At 36.4% G+C, this 20,902-nt stretch overlaps 2 protein-coding genes across 5 annotated transcripts in view; both read right to left on the bottom strand.

Annotated features, from left to right (window-relative positions):
• Positions 1–1,881: 1,881 nt before the first annotated feature.
• On the bottom strand, positions 1,882–10,929 carry LOC128199719 (serine/arginine repetitive matrix protein 1-like). 4 transcript variants are annotated; one of them, XM_052890675.1, is made up of 4 exons: positions 10,181–10,929; positions 7,345–7,430; positions 6,050–6,628; positions 1,882–5,663 (listed from the first exon to the last, which is right to left on the bottom strand). In XM_052890675.1, exons 2-4 carry the CDS (start codon positions 7,423–7,425, stop codon positions 5,127–5,129), a joined length of 1,197 nt encoding a protein of 398 aa, XP_052746635.1. In that variant the 5' UTR covers positions 7,426–7,430; positions 10,181–10,929; the 3' UTR covers positions 1,882–5,126. The 4 variants fall into 4 exon arrangements, with proteins under 4 accessions (XP_052746635.1, XP_052746634.1, XP_052746633.1 ...); XM_052890674.1 differs by having other exon boundaries at positions 10,193–10,927; XM_052890673.1 differs by having other exon boundaries at positions 6,050–6,685; positions 10,181–10,922.
• Positions 10,930–16,986: 6,057 nt separating this feature from the next.
• Positions 16,987–20,902, bottom strand: part of LOC112043808 (paraplegin) — a 31,065-nt gene continuing 27,149 nt past the window's right edge. Inside the window, exon 15 of the mRNA XM_024079407.2 lies at positions 16,987–19,397. Within this exon, the coding sequence (XP_023935175.1) occupies positions 19,191–19,397 (207 nt within the window). The 3' untranslated portion in view covers positions 16,987–19,190. The remainder of the gene's footprint in view (positions 19,398–20,902) is intronic.

The following is a 20,902-nucleotide window of genomic DNA, read 5'->3' as shown; positions in this document are numbered from 1 at the left end:
TTAAACCTGCATCCGGAATCACAAGCCTGTGGGACTGCTCAAGGTAATATATGTCAGTTTGATTTGTTAATTAAGTTGCCCTGACAAATATTGCGGATCAAAACCTTTATTCGACATTGGTTTTCATAATTTGCCAATTCACTTCTGAGTCTGCTAAAAATAAACAATATTAATTTCGCATAGTACCTATATGGAATAAGGATACGAAATATATCGATAATAATTAATAAAAATTAAGGATCTCATATAAAACTTAGGTAATTAAAAAATCAAGTATTTTTTTCAAATTTTCCAAATGTCAAAAACGCTGTGGTCCATTTTGTGACGTCACAATGTTACTTGACACGTCAAACTAATTGTTAACTAATATTTTTGTCAAACGCTCCGTTTGTAAGGGATTTTGTTATAGTGACGTCATGAAACAGTTGAGATATAGACCGTTATGGCCGACAGGCTTTCTGGCTCGTACATATTGTCTAAAACCATGGCCCTATGTCTAAAACATATTTCAATAAAAATTTTAATAAAAAAATTCAACCAACTTCCAACTCAAAAAATAACTTTAACTAAAAAGCAAAAAATAACATCCTAACTATGTGCTACCTTCTGATCAGTTTGAAGGCGGTGCCAAGCCAGTGATGTTTTAATTAAACACGGTTAAACTACAAAATTTATGTGGTTCTTTCAGAAACAGCTTTAATTAAAACACGACACTGGCTTGGCACCGCCTTCAAACTGATCAGAAGGTAGCACATAGTTAGGATGTTATTTTGTGCTTTTTAGTTAGTTATTTTTTGAGTTGGAAGTCGGTTGAATTTTTTTATTAAAATTTTTATTTTTTTATTTTTAGTGTTAGCATACCTACTGCGTGTGTACAGTCACAACCTATCTAAGTGGAAAGTTCTTATCAATACAAAATTATCAAGTCCAAACACAAGGTAGCTACTGTGAGCCGTCGAGGAGTTCTCTTCACTGTCCCTCGTCTTCATCATCAGACCCTTAATACAGTCACAATCCATCTAGGTGGAAAGTTCTCATCAATACAAATTTATCAAGTCCAAACACAAGGTAGCTACTGTGAACCGTCGAGGAGTTCTCTTCACTGTCCCTCGTCTTCATCACCAGACCCTTAATACAGTCACAACCCATATAGATGTACTCATCAATACAAATTAATCAAGCCCAAACAAAAGGTGACTGCTGTAAATCCTTGACAACTCGTCAAGGATTTACAGCAGTCACCTTTTGTTTGGGCTTGATTAATTTGTATTCGTCGTCATCGTCTGTGTTTCGGCTCCATCATCAGACCAACTCCAAACCTTCATAAAATTGTAGTGGTTTAAAATACCTTATGGAAACACTAACAAACGCACTAGCCGTCTCTACAACTTTCAAAAGTTCCCCTCAATTTCTCCAGGATGCCATCATTAGATCCTGACATGAAAAAAATGGGACCACCCTGGAAGTAAACCCTTCAAAACAAAAAAAGAATTTTCAAAATCGGTCCATAATTGACGGAATTATCGCTGGACATACATAAAAAAAAAAAACATACATACAGCCGAACGTAGAACCTCCTCCTTTTTGGAAGTCGGTTAAAAATAAAGTGTGTGTCAGCTCTGACGCACAAATGAAGTTTACCTACTCTTTCTTCTTTTTTTTCTTCTTTAGGAGTACTCCAAAACTAAAATTTTCATGTCTCAAAAAAGTATGAAAAAAAAATTACAATTTAGTAGAACGATAATGAACTATTTAAGACCATTTAAAAGAAAGTGTCAACTAACCTATTATTGATAAAGTTATAAAGACGAGAAATAACTGGTAACATAATATTATGAAAGATGGAAGAGGGATGGAAAAAGGAGAAACAAATAAATGAAAGAAAAATAATAAATATTATTATTAAAACGCAATTTGTCTACCATCATATGTTTTTTGGTTTCGAAGAACGAAATTAATTGGGAATGAATATCATTATCCATTAACTATATTTAACGTTTTAGCTTCCTTACATTAAATGTGACATTGTTCAATATATGAACTATAAACATATTAACAAAGATATTAGTAATTTTGTATGAACGCCCATACAAATCTAACGATCATTATGACCAATGACGTCATTAATTCGTGCCATTTTGTATGGGGCGTTTTTCAGGGATCCAAGGTAGCTCTGCAAATCTGACCCTCTAAATCCCTGTAGCTCCAAAAGTAATGATTGCAGATACCCTGTTACTTTTGCAAAATTGCTTTACTATTAGTATACTCCTAATTTATATACAAAAACTGTCATCACCCCTATTATTGTAAATTATAATACTGTATGATTATTTTTTTAAGGAGCAACTGTTGAGTTTCTTGCCGGTTCTTCTCAGCAGAACCTGCCTTACGAACCGGTGGTAAAATCTTTACAAATAGTCAAAAGTGCTTGTAAACTGAGCCTACATGAAATAAATGAATTTTGAATTATGAAATACAAACAATGAACTTACACAAATACAAGTTTATAAATTTTCTAAAATAAAAAAAACAAATTACTTGTCAACACAAGCATAAACATAGTAGGTACATCAAAAATACCCTGTCCAAAAGAACCATGCGTTGTGTGTGTTGTGTAAATAAAGAATCAACATCGTTTTTTTATTTACAGATTAATAATTTAATTATTAAAACAGATGTACATATTTATAATTATTTACATTAAAAAATGTACATATTTAACTAAATGGCCGAAAATATATATTAAAGTACATGTAATAAAAAATAATAAAAAACAAAGTATAGTAAAAGTACTATATTACAAGTTATTACTACTTATAGGAGCCCGGGATGCTAAATTTGCAGTTACTCGAGCGTCATGGGGCCTGATTGCATTTGGTAGAATAAATGGTTACTTACTTTTTTCGCTTTGGCGGTGGAAAAAAAATTACAGACTTTAAAAGCAATTGTTATTATTTCGGCTTACTGAAATTGTCAGAAATTTTTGCGATTAATTAGTAGGTTATTTTCTTCAAAATAAGTAAAAAAATAATCGCGTTCGTTAAAATAAGAATTTTTTTTTTTTTTATTCTTTACAAGTTAGCCCTTGACTACAATCTCACCTGATGGTAAGTGATGATGTGATCTGAGATGGAAGCGGGCTAACTTGTTACTTGTTAGGAGGAGGATGAACATCCACACTCCTTTCGGTTTCTACACGACATCGTACCGGAACGCTAAATCGCTTGGCGGTACGTTTTTGTTGGTAGGGTGGTAACTAGCCACGGCCGAAGCCTCCCACCAGCTAAATTATAAGGGTTTTATTTTGTAACTTTGAAACCCTCGCATTCCATTACATTACGTTACGCTCAAATCGTCAGTTTTTCGAAATGTGCAGTATTTAGCTATCAACTCACCTACCTCATCTTAATCTGACGTGCTGGTTGAGTATTTCTAAAGTTAGTTTTTTTTTTGGTTGCCCTAAACGTACCCACAAACATTAAGGGCTCATACTTGGTGGAGGTACTCAACAACGTGCAAAGTATACTCTTATAAGTTTATTTGCCGCGCTCGAGTAACTGCAAAAATCTCCTCTTCAGCTCCCCTATTATTATAGTTATTCCTTACTTATAACACCTCTTATTTGATAAAATGTTTTAGAGCTAGGAGTAGGTTTTAAGGTTTATAGTCTGCCCCAAACATATGAGGTACAACTTGATTAGATACTTTGTCAGTCTGTATGTCATTTATAATAATACTTTATTCATAAATATTACTATTAGGTATTACCGGTACAGGCCTTAGAAACTATATTGAACACATGTTTACCTAACGCAGACTTATGTACATTGTAACTAAAATTTGTCAAAATAGTGATTCGTTTGACAGTAGTAAGTACAAACCTACTATTTTGAATACTATTAAAATTACCTCTATTTTAATAGAAAATAGACGTAATTTAAATGAACGAGAATTAATAATTCATTATAACTTAACAATTGATCATATTCTAAAAAGACTTAATAAGTATCTTTATATAAGTATACAATTAGAAATTTAATGTTATTGACTTTAGCAAATGTGCTATACTTATTATAATTTGGACAGAGGTAGGCACTCCTATCTAATTATTTAAAAAACAGGTAGCTGTTTCCCAATATTTTTTTTTTTACTTTAACAGCCAAGAATATCGCTAATCGACCTGCTTATATTGAGTAGTCTTCTAGTATTGACAAGTAGGTACATAGTTGCAAGTAATTATATTTTAAACTAAATATAAAGAGATTTCCTTTTGCACAAATGTATTCAATCATAATAAGCAATCATAATAACCCTTAAACGCACATAGAGATCTACCTACGAAGTCATTAGTTCGTGCCATTTTGCATGGGGCGTTGTTTAGGGATCCGTGGCAGCGCCGAAAATCTGACCCTTTAAATCCCTGCAGCTCCGAAAGTAATGATCGCAGATACCCTGTTACTTTTACAAAATTGCTTTACATAAAAAAAAAATGCTAATAAGCATACTTTTAATTTATACAATTAACAAAAACTCAAATCAAAGTTCACACGACGCCTGCGCCGCGAGCCGGCCGCCCGGCAGGTAGGAGCGCCAATGGGGATGATGACTAGGTTTGAATATATTGATTTTTATGATACATTCGGTAAATAAGGTCAATGTTAACTAATTTATACATAAAAAGCAAAGATTGTCTGGATATTTGCAAAATAAATGAGATTATAAAATTTCAAAACCTATTAAAAATCTTTTATCATAATTAGATGAAAATTCATAGTTTTAGCTTCCTTACATTAAATGCGACATTTTTTAATATATACTATAAACTATGACCATAAACGCACAAATAGCCAAGATATTAGTAATTTTGCTTGAACGCACATAGAGATCTAACGATCATTACTTTACCTACGACGTCATTAGTTCGTGCCATTTTGTATGGGGCGTTGTTTAGGGATCCGTGCCAGCGCCGAAAATCTGACCCTTTAAATCCCTGCAGCTCCGAAAGTAATGATCGCAGATACCCTGTTACTTTTACAAAATTGCTTTACTATAAGCATACACTTACTTTACATAAAATTAAAAAAAAACTGTCATCATCCCTATTGCTCTCTATCGACAGCTCGGGTTCAGCGGGGGAGCGGCGGGGAGGGCGGCGGGGAAGGCGGCCCGACGTGCGGCGTGAGACGCGGGTCCAGATGCGCCCACGGCAACTCAGTCGGGGCGACCGCAGGCGCGGGGTGCTGCGGTGTATAGGGCCCGAAGCGCAGCCTCAGGCGGGCCCTACGCCTGTCCGACCTAGGACGGGCCCGCGACGTGCGCGATGCTCGCCGACCCCCCGGCGTGCGCATCGGCGCGGGCTCGGGCGGTGAGTAAGAGGGGGAGTACGGGGAGTAAGACATCACGGGTGACGCAGGGGACGAGGTAACTAACGCGGAGGGCGGCGGGGAGGCCGGGGAAAAAGACATAGTGGGCGGCCGGAGGGGCGGGGAGTAGGATGGGGAAAGAGGCCTAGGGAGCGGCGGGGAGACCAGGGATGTAGAGGGCGGCGGAGAAGAGTGCATTAAAGAACTGCTGCTGCTTCCGTCCAGCACCACGCCGTTCTGCATGTACGGGGCCACGACGGCTATTTTACGGGTGACGCCGTCCATCGGCGCGACAAGCCTCTGCAAACCACCCATGTTATTAGTATCTATCAATATATTTATCAAGTTCTATCGGGTACCTGTAATATACATATAATAGCTAATATAGGTATGAATAAAAATACTGCAGCGTCCCAACCTGACTTACTACCGTAACACCTATATTTTTTTAAGGTTCCGTTTGTGGAAAAGACGGAACCCTCCTTGGTTGTTCGTCTGTCTGTTAAGACCTTTTTTAGGAACGCTTGGAGATCAAGCTGAAATTTATATCAAATATATATTCAGGTCTACTGACCCTTGGAGCTATGAAAAAATCAAACTTCTAAGCCAACACAACACAATCAAACCATTTAAGCTGCAAGAAAAAGAGCATAAAATTATAGTAACTTGATAGGTAGGCTAGTTACCCTTATAGCGGCCAGTCGCTCGTCCAGGTCCTTCAAAACGCCGGCGTCCGCGCGCCGCGACGCGTCCGCCTGTTGCGACACGCTGGATTCCGCGCGCCGCGACGGGTCCGCCTGCTGCGACACGCTGGATTCCGCGCGCCGCGACGCGTCCGCCTGCTGCGACACGCTGGATTCCGCGCGCCGCGACGCGTCCGCCTGCTGCGACACGCTGGATTCCGCGCGCCGCGACGCGTCCGCCTGCTGCGACACGCTGGATTCCGCGCGCCGCGACGCGTCCGCCTGCTGCAACACGGTGGATTTCGCGCGCCGAGACACACTGGATTTCGCGCGCCGCGACACGCTGGATTCCGCGCGCCGCGACGCGTCCGCCTGCTGCGACACGCTGGACTTCGCGCGCCGCGACGCGTCCGCCTGCTGCGACACGCTGGACTTCGCACGCCGCGTCGCGTCCGCCTGCTGCGACACGCTGGATTCCGCGCGCCGCGACGCGCCCGCCTGCTGCGACACGCTGGATTTCGCACGCCGCGACGCGCCCGCCTGCTGCGACACGCTGGATTTCGCGCGCCGCGACACGTCCACCTGCTCAGAAACGCCGGCGTCCTCGTCAGAGGACGTGTCCAGCACTATCACGTCGTCCTGCGGACAGAGGCCGGTCAGTGGTAGACGGTGTGCATATCACATTTAAGAAATTTGCCAGAAAACGCCAGTCAGTCTTTGACGTCGGCCCTGCGTATAAACATCATTGAACTTACAAAAGATCTGCTTTAATATAACGCTTTGATGTACAATAATTTAATAATTCTTAATCTTATAACATGGCTATCGTCAAGTCAAGAGTGAATAGGCACCTTATATAGGCAAGCGCGTTCCACCATAGGCTGCATCACTGTTTACGATCAGACTTGATTGCAGCCAAGCGATGGCCTATACGTCGTAAAAAACAAGGTCCAATATTAAAAACTATTGGCAACCTGATGTTAAAATGAATTAATTTAGTAGCATGTTACTTTGTAACGCTTTGTCTGAAACATATTTATTTATAAAAGGTATATTCTCTATTTTAGTTATTAGATATACGTTTTTATAGGCTGGCAAGTTCGTTGATGACACTCCCATGATATGCGGGCGACGAGGGAAAAGACTACACGGGTATGAAATCGTGCGTGCGAGTAAGTGAGGTGCGTCAGTCGTGGGTTTTTCATTCATCGCTACACACCCTCCCGGCCCGCTCCCTCATTGGGAGTGTTACGAATAAAGTTGCCAAGTTATAATGGTCAAATAGTTAGGCTAGTTACCTCCTCGCTGGAGTCCGACTGAGAGTCCTCTTCCCCCGATGGAACCAGTTCTTGCATCTCGTCTTCATCAGTAGTTGACATGCTTTCTGAGAGAGAATGAAATTTAAGAAATAAAATATTTAAAACAGGTCCTTAATCCAAACGCCAATCAGAATCGTTGACGTCGCCCCTTTGGAGGTTCAGTCAAGTTAATAACTAAAATATATGTAAACCTACATTCATTCCCATATAACTAAAAATTGGTAAAATCATTCAAAACAATTAGAAATTAAATTTAAAAAGTCCTCATCGATCTGATACCTGGAAAAGACCTACTCAAGGTTTAAAAAATACATTAGATTGACAAAGACAAATTTGTAGACCATGTAATTATCTTTAAAAAATGTTCTTTATACTTTTTCCTAAGAGCCTCTGTTTCTGAGATATAACGATTTAAAAATGAGCACTTAAAACCTCAATATTTTACAGATCCCTGAACCAAAAAATGATACAGACCCGCCATTTTTTCAAAGAGTTATCTAACAGGACAACAAAACAGCTTTTCTCTATCTTTAATTTCTTTATCTTTATCTTTTCTTTATAAAATTTGCTTTGAAAAAACCTCAGAATTTCTTAGCCCTTAGAAGACAGAATATTTCAAGTTGTGGAGGGCGAAGACAGCTCTAAGTTTTACGAAATCAAAGCAGGTGTCCTGCAAAGCTCAGTGTTGGGACCAATGCTCTATACCCTGTACACTGCTGACTTGCCTGATACGCCAGGTATCCTCACTGCAACGTTCGCTGATGACACTGCGGCGCTAAGTAGTAACTCAAATCCTAAAGTGGCATCACAAAAGCTTCAGAACCATCGAAATGACATAGACCAGTGGATGTAAATTTGGAGAGTCAAAGCCAGTGCGTCCAAATCTACTCACGTCACTTTTACACTAAGACCTGATAACTGTTCAGAGATAAAACTAGATAAAGAGATACCACAGAGCAACAAAGCTTAATATCTAGGTTTTCATCTAGATAGAAGGCAGACCTGGCAAGTTCACATAAAAAAGAAGAGATAGAAGCTCCATATTTACACTACATCCTTAATGTGATTATTCGGCCGCCACTCTAGACTGTCACTCAACAACAAGTTACTCGTGTACAAAAGTGTTCTAAAACCAATCTGGACGTATGGCTTGGAGCTGTGGGGCACAGCCAGTCACTCCAATATTGGAATTCTCCAGAGATACCAGAACCTAGTATTCCGCATAATACTAAATGCCCCCTGATTCACCAAAACACCAGACATGCATGAGTATCTTGAAATGCTGACAGACAAGGAAGAAATAACAAAGAACACCATAAAACACAAAAGCAGACCACAAGAACACACAAATAGTCTTGCCAAATTACTTATTTCGCCTGGTAAGAACAAAAGGCTAGTGATCCACTGTGGATGAATTATGTGGTGGACAGTAATACCCAAAAAAAGGACCACAACACAAAGAGTCGCTTAATGGAGTAACCTTAAGCTAGAAACATTATCTGCTATGAAAAATTCAGTTTATAGTCAAGCAACTGATGATTGATAGGTGTAACTGAACACAAAAAAAAAATCTAGGATCTTACGTTTCAAAGCTACAAAGGCTCACCACTGGAATGAAGTAGGATAATTTTACCAAGTTATCCATTTTTCATGATATAAAGAACAATTAAGTGCTTGAACTTTCTGGTGAAATGTTAATGGTTTCCAACTATTAAAGTGTTTTTCAGATAGCATGGGGTATAAAATTACTTAGCTTAATTGTAGCAAACTTAAAACAATTACAGAACTAATGACAGTACACTGCTCACTAAATAAACCTTTCGTTTCTAAGTATAACAGAGAGATCCTCATGCATGAAGGAAGAAGAAAGACCGATACATGTTAGGCTTAGATGCAGAGGTGTATCTGAACAATGCGCAGCACACATTGGATCCCAGCAACACTTCATGAAGGTGTTCGGTGACCTGGGCAGCCTGCTAAGCTGCCAGCACCAAATGGCCCAAAACCATGAGGAAAAGACCCAGGAAGCAAAAAAGCATAGGTATGGTGACAGTCATCAGTATGTTGTTCATAATTATGTACTATTATCGTGAACTGCGGGAAACTTACAAGAGTAAAATGAACTGTGACCTGCACCATCCTACATGAAATGAACTGTTGTAGTTTTATATTGTGGATGTAGTCTCTATCAAATCCTTCTCGCACTCTTGAATGAGTATTCTTTGTTGTTTTTCAAGTTGTTCTGTAATGTTGGAAGTATGGATTTTTCTCATCTGAACCCATCACACAATACTATAAAAAGTTTTCCATATAATTTGGTAACAGCAAAAGATGGATTTAGGTGCATTGTATTGTTTTACAATTTATAAGGTTTAATACAACCAATATTCTGAAGCATAAAGGTTATCATTGAATAATAATAATAATAAAGAGATTGTTTTGGATAAACTTCTTTAGTGTTTTGTATTATATTTTGTATTTTAATAATATGGTTAATATTTAAAAATAAAATATAAATAAATGAGGGGAAATAATAAAGCCTTTTTTTATTCTTGAAATATTAACATTACATTAATACATTTAAAAGAAAGTAAAACATTAAAAAATTAAAGCTCCACATTTTATTAGGTCTTAAGTATGCCCGGCAAAGGCTTTCAAATATTGTCTATTTCTATCTGCCTTGTCTTTTCATTAAAAAATAAGGTCTTTAAAATAAGGTTTTTTTAAATAAATTTCATTAATAAATAATAAAGTTTATATCAAGTTAAAAACCATGGTTATTTAGTAGATATATAGAATAATACAGTCTACTTACATCAATACTTACATCAAAATGGTCTTCTCTGAATATTAATTGGACTACCTGCTGGATCTCGCCTTGGAAGTTTTAACCACGAATTTCTATTTTCTAATATTTTTCTTTAGTGGAACGTGATTTTATAGCATAATCGGCTTTTAGCCAGATGTATCACTTTTTAAGGAACCTCAAACCAACGAGTTACGTTATTTAAATATTTATGATATTTTATGTACGTTGGTAAACAAAACAAAAAAAAACATAGAGTACAAAGCATAGAGTAGTATCTTTTTAGCCGTTTGTGAGTATAATACACAAAGAATATATATTTTTTTAATAATGAGCTTTACAGCTCTGGGTTCTAGCTCTTTTGAGCAGTATACTCCAAGGCATAGAGTAGAAGGATTCTTTGATAGAATCTTAGACCATTAATACCTGGACGCGGTTCGCACCCAAATTCACCAACAAAAAAGTCTGTCATTTTTTGAGGGGGACGAGGTAAACTCACACATCGAAAACATTTAACACCATTAAGTATATTCTGTGTCCATACACTACACACAACTATAAATTTGACTCGCAATACACACACGCGTAATTTTTACACACATTAACAAACACATTGCCACAGTAAAAATATATACAAGCAGTATTGTAACTCGGCCGTATTTTTGAAATAAATACCTACAGCCGCGCGGTACGTAAACATGTGATAGGGCTGCCCGCCTCCAGCATTTTAATTACATTTGCCATCTTTGTGTTTCCATTTAGTTGTGTGATTATAAATATACTTTTTTATGTAAACAAATAAAACACTATGTAAATTGTAGTAAAATAGGAAGTGATCAATAAAATGCGTGTTGTTTTTTGATTGGTAGATTTAAATAAGGCTGAAAACCTTGAAGGATAGATCGTATTCATATGTTTATTTTGGTGATGCTATCTAGGTATTACCTCCACACTACGTGACCAAATAATATAAAACCGGTCAACTGCGTGTCGGGCCACGCGCAGTGTAGGGTTCCGTAGATTATGTTAGCACTTTAATCCCTTATGTAATACATAAAAATACCGATAACGATACCCCACACATATATAAAATAGACGATAAAAAATTCATCCTGACTTGGCATGTAGGGAAGGAAACCCAAAAGAAATATTAACCATGTTTAGTCTATAAATTGAGCTAGGGCTGTTTTATCGATAATATTTTTGATTAAGCACTCGATATAAAATTATACAAAATATTATGTTTACTAAAATGAAACATTTTAAATTCTGTCTTACATTAATATAATATAAAATTCCATACAATTGATTTTCTCATTAAATCAATTGTTCGCTATTCATCGATATTGTAAACAATACTTTCCCAACACTACATATACGGTAAAACAAAAACTCATGAAATAATTCAATTCTTTAAAGGATTGCCCATAAAACCACGTATTGTAAAGCTTTGATTAGATTAGATTTAATTAGATTAGTCAATGGGCCTTTATTATTATTATTAAATTGAATTAGTCAATTAGCCTAATTAAAAAAAATACCTTTAAAATACTCAACATCAACAGAAAAATCAAAGAAGTTTACTTTTGAAAACTTTTGAAATTAAATTCACGCTAGTTTTGTTTGGGTTTTGTTGGTGCAGGCAACAACTGCACATTTCACCATTGTATAATATTTAATTTATTTTGCGATTCACAAGCTTATTGGTTAACATTTCCGTAATAATTCAAATACCGTTACACCGGAACCACAACGATCACCATTTTGCGTCGACAAAAACAAAACATAATTTGGTCACAACTGATATAATTGATGTTGTCATGTAAAATATGTCTAACCTCTTAACGCAATGACTAAAAAATATCTATCTCGCTCCATTAAGGCAACTTGTAAAATGCCACATGTCCATTATATATAGGTGTCAAAGCACCGTGCGTTCGTCACTGCGGCACAGTCGCGACTGTCTGCACCCCACACACGCCTCGAGTTCGAGGTGCGTAGGTATAGCTCGCATTTCACCTCTAGTATGAAGTCAAACTACTGCTTGTATATATTTTTACTGTGACATTGCTTAGACTATCCACAGATTAAATATATAATCGATTACTGATCGATGTTTGGCTATTTCGTCAAAAGAATCGATTCTTTTTATAAATTGTTTTTATTAAAAATTTTATAAAATCAAGGTTTAAATACTTTCAAATGAAACGTTACATCTTTTACTAAACTACAAGTTTTTGGCCGTTTTTATGCCATTCAACTACACAAACCGGCATTTTTAGGGAGCTCTTTTCACGATGAAAACGATTACAACAATGAAACATCGATTCTATAGCAACAGTTTTAATAAACGCGTTAGTTCATAGGTTTTTGATCATTGCCAGAGGGGTAACGGTTAGCGAGGCAAGTCCTTTCTTTTTATCTTCTTCTTTTTATCTTCTATAATCTTCAGTACAAAGACTTTTGGACATGAGATTGCGGAAATAGGTGCATACAGACAGTAAGTAAATACAGATAGTAAGCGTACATCAAGGACACGTTCCAATTTTGTATGGAGGCTGGGCCTTTATTCCGAGTGTCAACTAAGCAGTACAAATTATTTTTATCTTAAAAGAACATAAAATATAGGGCTTGAAACCTACTTTTTTTTAATTAATTAAATAAAATGTATTTTTTTCATTAGCTGATAACATTCATTAATTTTTTTATCATGGCAACATCCTTGTAACTCACACCTTGACAGATTGTCAATGATCTTCGCGTAGTAGAGTTTGGCGTTTTTAAAGCAATCTAAGGATTTTTTTATTTAATGCTTCTCTGTCTACGATTTGTTGTTTCTTTTTTGCTTGTGTATTATTGACATTTGGCAAAATTACATGACATTGACAGCTTACACCGGTTATGAATTCAATTCTATAGTCCATTTAGTCATTCCGTAGAATTCTGACAATTCAATTTCCGTTTCCGGTGTTTCTATATGTAAAACAGTTCCCATAAAAAAAGATGACAAGTTGAACTAAAACGAAACTTATTCTTTCGATTCTAAGAATGAAATTTACACAGGCCTAAGATTCAATTAAATTATAAATAAATATAACATTATCTTAATTTCAACTAACACAATTTACAAAATATTAAATTCGACAAAAATGACGTGGGAAAAAATATCATCAACTAGCCAGACCAGGGTAGACAGCAGATTTCACAAACCTTTTTGATAAAATGTAGTATTATTTGCGATGTTATTTTCGACTATATAAAATTTTATTTCAATTTAATTTATGTTCAAATGCAATTTCCATAGCTTTATAAACACCAATAATTATTGTCTTGATCATTTAGAGGCACATGACAGCTGTTATTTGTTAACACTAGAATCGCCGCCATCACAGTTTTGGAATGAAAATTCTTTTACTGTTTGGAAGCTATAGGCCATATATTTCATCTCCTTATTCCTAAGACAACGGAAACTATGCGGGTGATACTGCGAGGTTCTGCTAATAAAATGGTTCTAGGTACATTACCTAGAACCACCGTTGGGCTACTTTTATCCCACCTGTATCTATAACTATAATTCGATATTAAATCATCAACATAAATATATAAAAAATTCATCATAGATAACTTAGCAGTACAACAGAGTATCACTGTTATCCGTTTACCCCTTAACACTGCGAGTTCAACCCAACCGAGTTGGGCCTAGCAGGTTAAGGGTCATGTGACGAGGACCACCACCACCACCAAATTGACCACTTAATTGACAATGTTAACGATACTTCTATTATTGAGGATGACTATGATGATAATGATGTTGATGATGAACCGGAACCGGAAATAGAAATGTCAGAATTCTACGGGATTAAAAAACAGACTATAGATGTTTTTAATGACTGTTTTGAACTCTTTTACTGTAATGTTTATGTTTAATTTGTAGACAAGGTAGTGAAAAAAAAAATATTTACCTAATTACTTAATGTGGGTTCCAAAAATACTGAAAATTATTTTCCTAACAGTATCCTCTAGCCATAAAAAATACTATCGACCTGCTTATAGATTATAAATAATAAAGGCCCATTTTGGGACATGTCCTTTCAACTGGATTGGTCCAGTACATTCGGAAAAAAAAGAAAGACATTAAAATATGCGCGAGTGATGTTATAAGGGTTCCGTTTTTGTACTACGTACGTTCGGAACCATAAAAAACGCACCTTCATATGAAAACTGTTTCAAATTTGGACAGCTTGACATTCATGCTATACGAAACAAAGTTAATGAATTTTATACCATAAAAATAGAAGTTCCAACGTTAAGGAAACTTTTGACAGACTTAAAAGAATTCATTGGATTTCGTGGCTATAAATATTGCTATAATTTGCTTTCAAATGGACTTGAATTAAAAAAAAAAAATTAACGCTCATTGGTAATAGAGCGTTTGATATTGCTGCATGGAGGCACTTTCTCCGAACAATTGCTACAAAAAGGCCAGAGGGTAAGTAAATTGTATACCTTGATGAGACTTACGTTCTTAAAAACTATAAACCCAAGAAATCATGGCAAGGTCCACTGCCTTAACTAATAATTATTTAACACGAAAACTACTGAATTGGATTGGATTGGCGTGAAAGGACATGTCCCAAAATGGGCCTTAAATATTTATAATTTATAAGCAGGTCGATAGTATATTTTACGGATAGAAGATACAAATTGCTGTTGAGAAAATAATTTCGGAATTTTTGAAACCCGCATTAATTAGATAAATATTTTTTTTTGTTTCGCTCCCTTGTCTACAAATTAAACATAGACAATGCAGTAAAAGTATTCAAAACAGCCAATTAAAACACCTGGAATTTAATTAATAACCGGTAAGTTTTAAACAGTTTTCATATGAGGGCGTTTTTTATGGTTCCGAACGTACGTAGTACAAAAACGAAACCCTTATAATATTACTCGCACATATTTTATTGTCTGTCTGTTTTCTCCGAATGTACAGGACCAATCCAGTTGAAATTTGGTACACATAACAATTCTTAAGACTCGAATACAGGGATGTATCGTGAATTCCAATATGGGGGCACTTATGGGGGGTAAGATGGAAAGATAAAAAAAAACTTATACAATCTTCATTGTGTGTTCATCGTGATACATCAAATAAAAGGCGTTGTTATGAAAATTTTAAAATACTTTTTTTCTGAAATTAAAAAATAAAATAGCATTTTCTCCGAAACCACTGTAACTAAAATTTTGAAAAAAATACAGAAATTAGCTTTCTACTTAGAGATTTTTGAAAAATTACGCAAGATGAAAAAAAAATTATAAACTGCATCATGTGACATCAAGTCAAATGAAAGAACTTGTAAAGAGAAATTCAAATATTTATTTTTGTTATTTTAAAATAAATAGTAGACCATCAATTGTGCTTTTAAAAATTGTAAAAACAGTTTAAAAATTGTAAAAATAAAAAGAAAGCAGATGGAGTCACTTTTCATAAGTAAATATTGATTATTACTTAGTCTATTTTTGTATCGCTATTAGTGATAAATCTTGAAATACAAAACTTTTTTTACCAGAGAATCGTCCAGTGTTGCTAGTTTACATTTAAATTATTCTCCCTTAAAATTAGACAATAAATGTACCTATATAATCATAATGAACTTCCGCAAAGTAACGCCTGCTTCTATCCAATAGCTATCAAACGCCACAGATCAAAGTATAAAAAAGCACCAGTCGGTGGCGCCATCTGAGATTAACTTTCACCGGCCAACCCCATTGCCGAGGTATTTAAACCGGCTATAGTCCGAGTAGAAATTCATTATTTTACCCGCCGTATACACTCTACTTTTCATTTCGAATATGAGGAAAATAAAACCTATTTTTTTATCTAAACTACTAGCGGACAACCGCGACTTCGTCCGTGTGGTATTTAGTTTTTCACAAAGCCCTAGGGAACCATGGATTTTTCCGGGATTAAAGTAGCCTATGTGTTAATCCAGGGTTTAATATAAATTCGTTTTAAATTTCAGCCAAATCGATTCAGTAAGTAGTTGCAGCGTTAAAGAGTAACAAACATTCATACCATCAAAGTCATCAAGTTTTCGCAAATCTCGGGAATCCATGGACTTTTTCGATATAAAAAGTAGTCTGTGTAAAAACTATTTCCATTCCAAATTCCGCTTCAGTAGTAGCGGTGTAGCCAAGTAAAGAATAACACACATCCAAACAAACATACATCCATACGCGTTAATATATTAGTAGGATGAGGATTAAATGGCTCTTTGGTCCGGTGGTGATGTCATGCATATCAGCTACTAGCGGACGCCCGCGACTTCGTCCGCCCTTTTAGACCTCTTTAATCCGGCCCTATTGCAAAATCCGTTCTTAGTGGATACCTACTAATTATAAACTACCTACCTGCCAAATTTCAGCTTTGTACATCAACGTTTTGCATTTATATAATATAAAGATTGTCCATAAACCATGAAAAAAATTACGAATTGTAATGTGATCTATGAAATTTTAAAAGTCAAACTCATAACGGGGTTTGGATTTTCTATACTAGTCTATTCTATTCTATTATCGCTGTCGCTATCGACTTTCCATACAAACTTTCATCCCCTATTTCACCCCTTTCTCTTTTTATTTTATGGATAAAAAGTAGCCTACCTTCTGCTCCAAGGTCCCATTTATCATAATACCAAAATTTATTTTGATCGGTTCCGCCGTTTACCCGTGAAAGTGAAAAGGCAACAAACAGACTTCTTTCGCATTTATAATATTAGTATAGATTAGGAATAACGAGGGTGGTAAAAAAGGCAGCATAACAACTGATAAAATATATTTATCTAGACTAGTACACTTAAAGTCAACTATAATACATACTACTACAAATTGCATAATGGGTGATAAACACGTGTGGTACAGGTTTGCGGATTACGAGTACAAATATGAAGTCAAAAACTCCTAATACAATATTCATTTATTTCAAGCAGGCTTTAGTTTACAAGCACTTTTGAAAAGTCAGGATAAGTAATGTTTTAATACATTATGATATAAGTGCGGTAAGTTGAAAATTTTAGCCGAGGCGATTTTGCAGCTCGAGCCAAAGGCGAGAGCTATAGTAAGGAAGCAGAGGCTGTAATTATCAAAGTGCACGTATGTCATACGACGTTTTTTAACACATTTGCGAGGAAACACACTTTTAACACACTTTCTGAAAATGAATTTGCATCTTTGCCTGTTTTCCATTTGATGACATTTTGACACGCTTGTCATTTTTATACAAATAGCGAAGTGCGAGCACCAGCGTTTTTTTAGGCAAATGCACCAAAAACAGCCAGTATTACTAATAAACTAAATTAATATTTTTGTGTTTCTGATACAGATAAATGGTTGACATTTATTGTCAAAGTTATTAAAATTAAAGAATGTTTTGTTTATTATATTTTATCACACAAAGTTAATTGTTGAGCACTATTGAATGTTAGCACTTTTCTGACATTAAAACTCTTTGCAAAGATTTTAAAAAGTAACGTTTGTTATTAGACGGATGATAAAGGTTTTATATTACATCACGGCACATGTGCGTGAGATACATTACGATATTGAAATTGGTGAAATAAGCGATACTTTACCAGCAAATGTGTTATAAATATTGTTTACATCCCGTGTACTGCAAAACCTATTGTTAGGTTCTGTTAAAGATGGCCACAAATCCCACAGTCGATACTCCGTAAATTTGGAAGTAGATAAATTAATTAAGCTATTCTCTTTCAACTATTTAAATGTGATTAATTATATGTTAGATTTTTAGACGTAAGTTTACTGTAATCAGCCAATAGCGTCGACGCAGAGAAACATTGACCAATCAGAGCAGAGAGAGTGACGTAGTCGGTCGACGAGTTGGAAGGAAAGGATATATGGTACAGAGAGGACAAAAGAGAGATCGGTGTGAGGAAAAAGTCAATAATTATATGTAAAAGTGCATAAATACCCATGTATTATCATTGATTATTCTTATGTATTATAAATACAATAGATTATATGCAATAATTCTGGTGAAAAAGGCAGTTGTGTTTTTATTCCCGCTGACTCGGCTTATACTATTGATTATAGAATAAAATAATGATTTAGACTATGCAGACTATATAATATATAAAATTCTCGTGTCACAGTTTTCGTTGCCATACTCCTACGAAACGATTTGACCGATTCTGATGAAATTTTTTGTGCATATTCAGTAGGTCTGAGAATCGGCCAACATCTAAATCCAAACATTTTTCAAACCCCTAAATCCTAGGGTAGGGTAGTGGTAGGGTAGGGGTATGGTATAGGGATAGGGTAGGGGTAGGGTAGCGGTAGGGTGGGGGTAGGGTAGGTTTATGGTATACGGATAGGGTAGGGTAGGGTAGCGGTAGGGTATTTGTAGGGTAGGGTAGGGTAGAGGTAGGGTAGGGTAGAGGTAGGGTAGGGGTAGGGGTAGGAGTAGGGTAGGGGTAGGGGTAGGAGTAGGGTAGTGTGAGGTAGGGATAGGGAAGAAGTGCAAATAAATAAATTAATAAGTCAAAGCGAAGCTTGAGCGGGTCCGCTAGTAATTATTTATATATTATTTACAAAAAGTGTCGCGGCAGCATATTATGTCTAACTATTATAGTCATGCCACAATAAGTGTTCTTGTATTTTTAAAAAATAATGTTTATTTGTATTTTGGTATTGATTTCAGCAAATAATTTACGTCAGATTAAAGACTGCTTCAATAACTTTATTTAACTTTTGAATTATTCAATTCAGACATTGCATTCGAAGGATATAAAAGTTTAGAAATGTAAGTTTAAAAAAAAAATTCGTTGAGTAGGGTATGGGTATGGTAGGGGTAGATTAGAAGAGAAGAAGTGAAGAAGATTGGTAGAGAAGTGCATTTAAGTCAAAGCTTGACCGGATCCGCTAGTATAATGTATACCTCCACAACCATGTACTTCACACGCGAGGGCACCACTATATGTTTTGTATACAAAACCGTTTGTAATCAAACACTGGTCTGTGAGTCAGGTTTGGCCGAGGGTGCGCCAATGGTGCCACTGTCGTCAGCGTTCGCAGCATTTTCCATACTTCTCAAATTACTCTCAAACTCCACGGGGTCGATGAACTTCTTCCTTGGGAAAGGCGGTGGTCCCAATATGCCTTCCACGTCTTTGTACGATAGTGTCTCTTTCTTTATTAGTTCTTCGGCAAGCTGTAAAATAAAAAAAATACATACATACAACCGAACGTAGAACCTCCTCCTTTTTGGAAGTCGGTTACCAAGTTAAACTATAAAACTAGCTAAAAATAAAGGAGAATGGCGAGATTGCATGTATTTTGGGACTAGCTAATAGAAGTAGCGTGCATAATGGAAAATTGGAGGATAATAATTGTTTATCGTGATTAAACTAAGAAATTAGTAAATGGTAAGCAGTTTTAAAAAGCTGGGAAAAAAGATATACCTTAAATTAGTAGGTACCCTATTTATAGATAAATGTGAACAACACTATTGCTGACATACAACTTTTAAGGCGTGATTTTTTAGGCGTGATTCCAGTTCGGTAAAATCTCAATATTTTTTTACAGGCATCTTAAACACAATAGTTTTAATCAATACAAATGTATGATTGTACGACACTTCGGAGTGTGACTCCCACTTTCGCCAACCTCCTTTATACTTTAAAGGAGGTTGGCGAACAGTTACAAGTTATAGCTTGGTAAATTCGTTCGTAACACTACCGATGATCCGCGGGGGGCCGGGAGCGGGGGTAGTGATGCTCCACACGCTCGACTTCATACCCGACAGTCCTTCCCCTCCCGTCGCCCGCATATAATGATAGTGTAATCAACGAACTTGCCAAGCTATAGTAATATTGTTCAGCATACTTATAATACCCTCTTTTGTATTTCAAGGAAGTAACTTTATTACACTTTTAGTTTTGATCAAATATTGAGATTTCATCAAAACAGTTTTAGACGGCCTCCGTAGCGCAGCGGTGGATTTACAAGACCATGGTCATTCATGGGTTCGATCCCCGGCTGAGCCGATTGAGGTTTGCTTAATTGGTCGAGGTCTGGTTGGTGGGAGGCTTCGGCCGTAGCTAGTTACCACCCTACCGGAAAAGGAGTACCGCCAAGTAATTTAGCGTTCCGGTACGATGTCGTGTAGAAACCGAAATGGGTGTGGATTTCATCCTCCTCCAAACAACAGTTAGCCCGCTTCTATCTTAGATTGCATCATTACTTAGCATCAGGTGGGATTGTAGTAACTAAAAAAAATAAAAAATGCCAAAAGGAAGCTAGTGAGTGGTATTTCACCCGTGCCTCGGAGAGCATACTATAGCCCATAGCTCGGTCACTATTACTTACTTATTACTACATCCATACTTATTTTTAATATTATAAATGTGAAAGTGTGTGTGTCTGTTTGTTTGTCTGTCTTTAACGGCAATCCGGAGCAACGAATTGACGTGATTTTTTAAATGAAAGGATGGAGAGTGACATAGGCTACTTTTTATCTCTTTTTAACCCCCCACTTCCCTAAAATGGGGGATGGAAGTTTGTAGTATAGGGGTAGGGTAGGTAGGGAAGAAGCGCACATAAGTCGAAGCTTGCCGGGTTCGCTAGTCTGACAATAATTATTATTAAAAGGCAAATATTATCACAGGTCCTCGGACACCTTGGAGAATTGTGATGGGTCTAAGTTCCAAATACTCT

The sequence above is a fragment of the Bicyclus anynana genome, chromosome Z (genome assembly GCF_947172395.1).
Source record: "Bicyclus anynana chromosome Z, ilBicAnyn1.1, whole genome shotgun sequence".
Classification (NCBI taxonomy): Eukaryota; Metazoa; Arthropoda; class Insecta; order Lepidoptera; family Nymphalidae; genus Bicyclus; species Bicyclus anynana.
Note: the sequence above shows the minus strand (reverse complement) of the source record. Positions and strands in the feature narration are given on the sequence as shown.

Bases quoted from the DNA above. Each gene is read 5' to 3' on its own strand.
- LOC128199719 (XM_052890673.1), bottom strand. From the start codon at position 7,425: ATGTCAACTACTGATGAAGACGAGATGCAAGAACTGGTTCCATCGGGG. The intron at 6,686-7,344 runs GTAACTAGCCTA...CTCTGTCCGCAG, and splicing joins AGTCGGACTCCAGCGAGGAG to GACGACGTGATAGTGCTGGA. The intron at 5,664-6,049 runs GTAACTAGCCTA...GGTGGTTTGCAG, and splicing joins AGCGACTGGCCGCTATAAGG to AGGCTTGTCGCGCCGATGGA.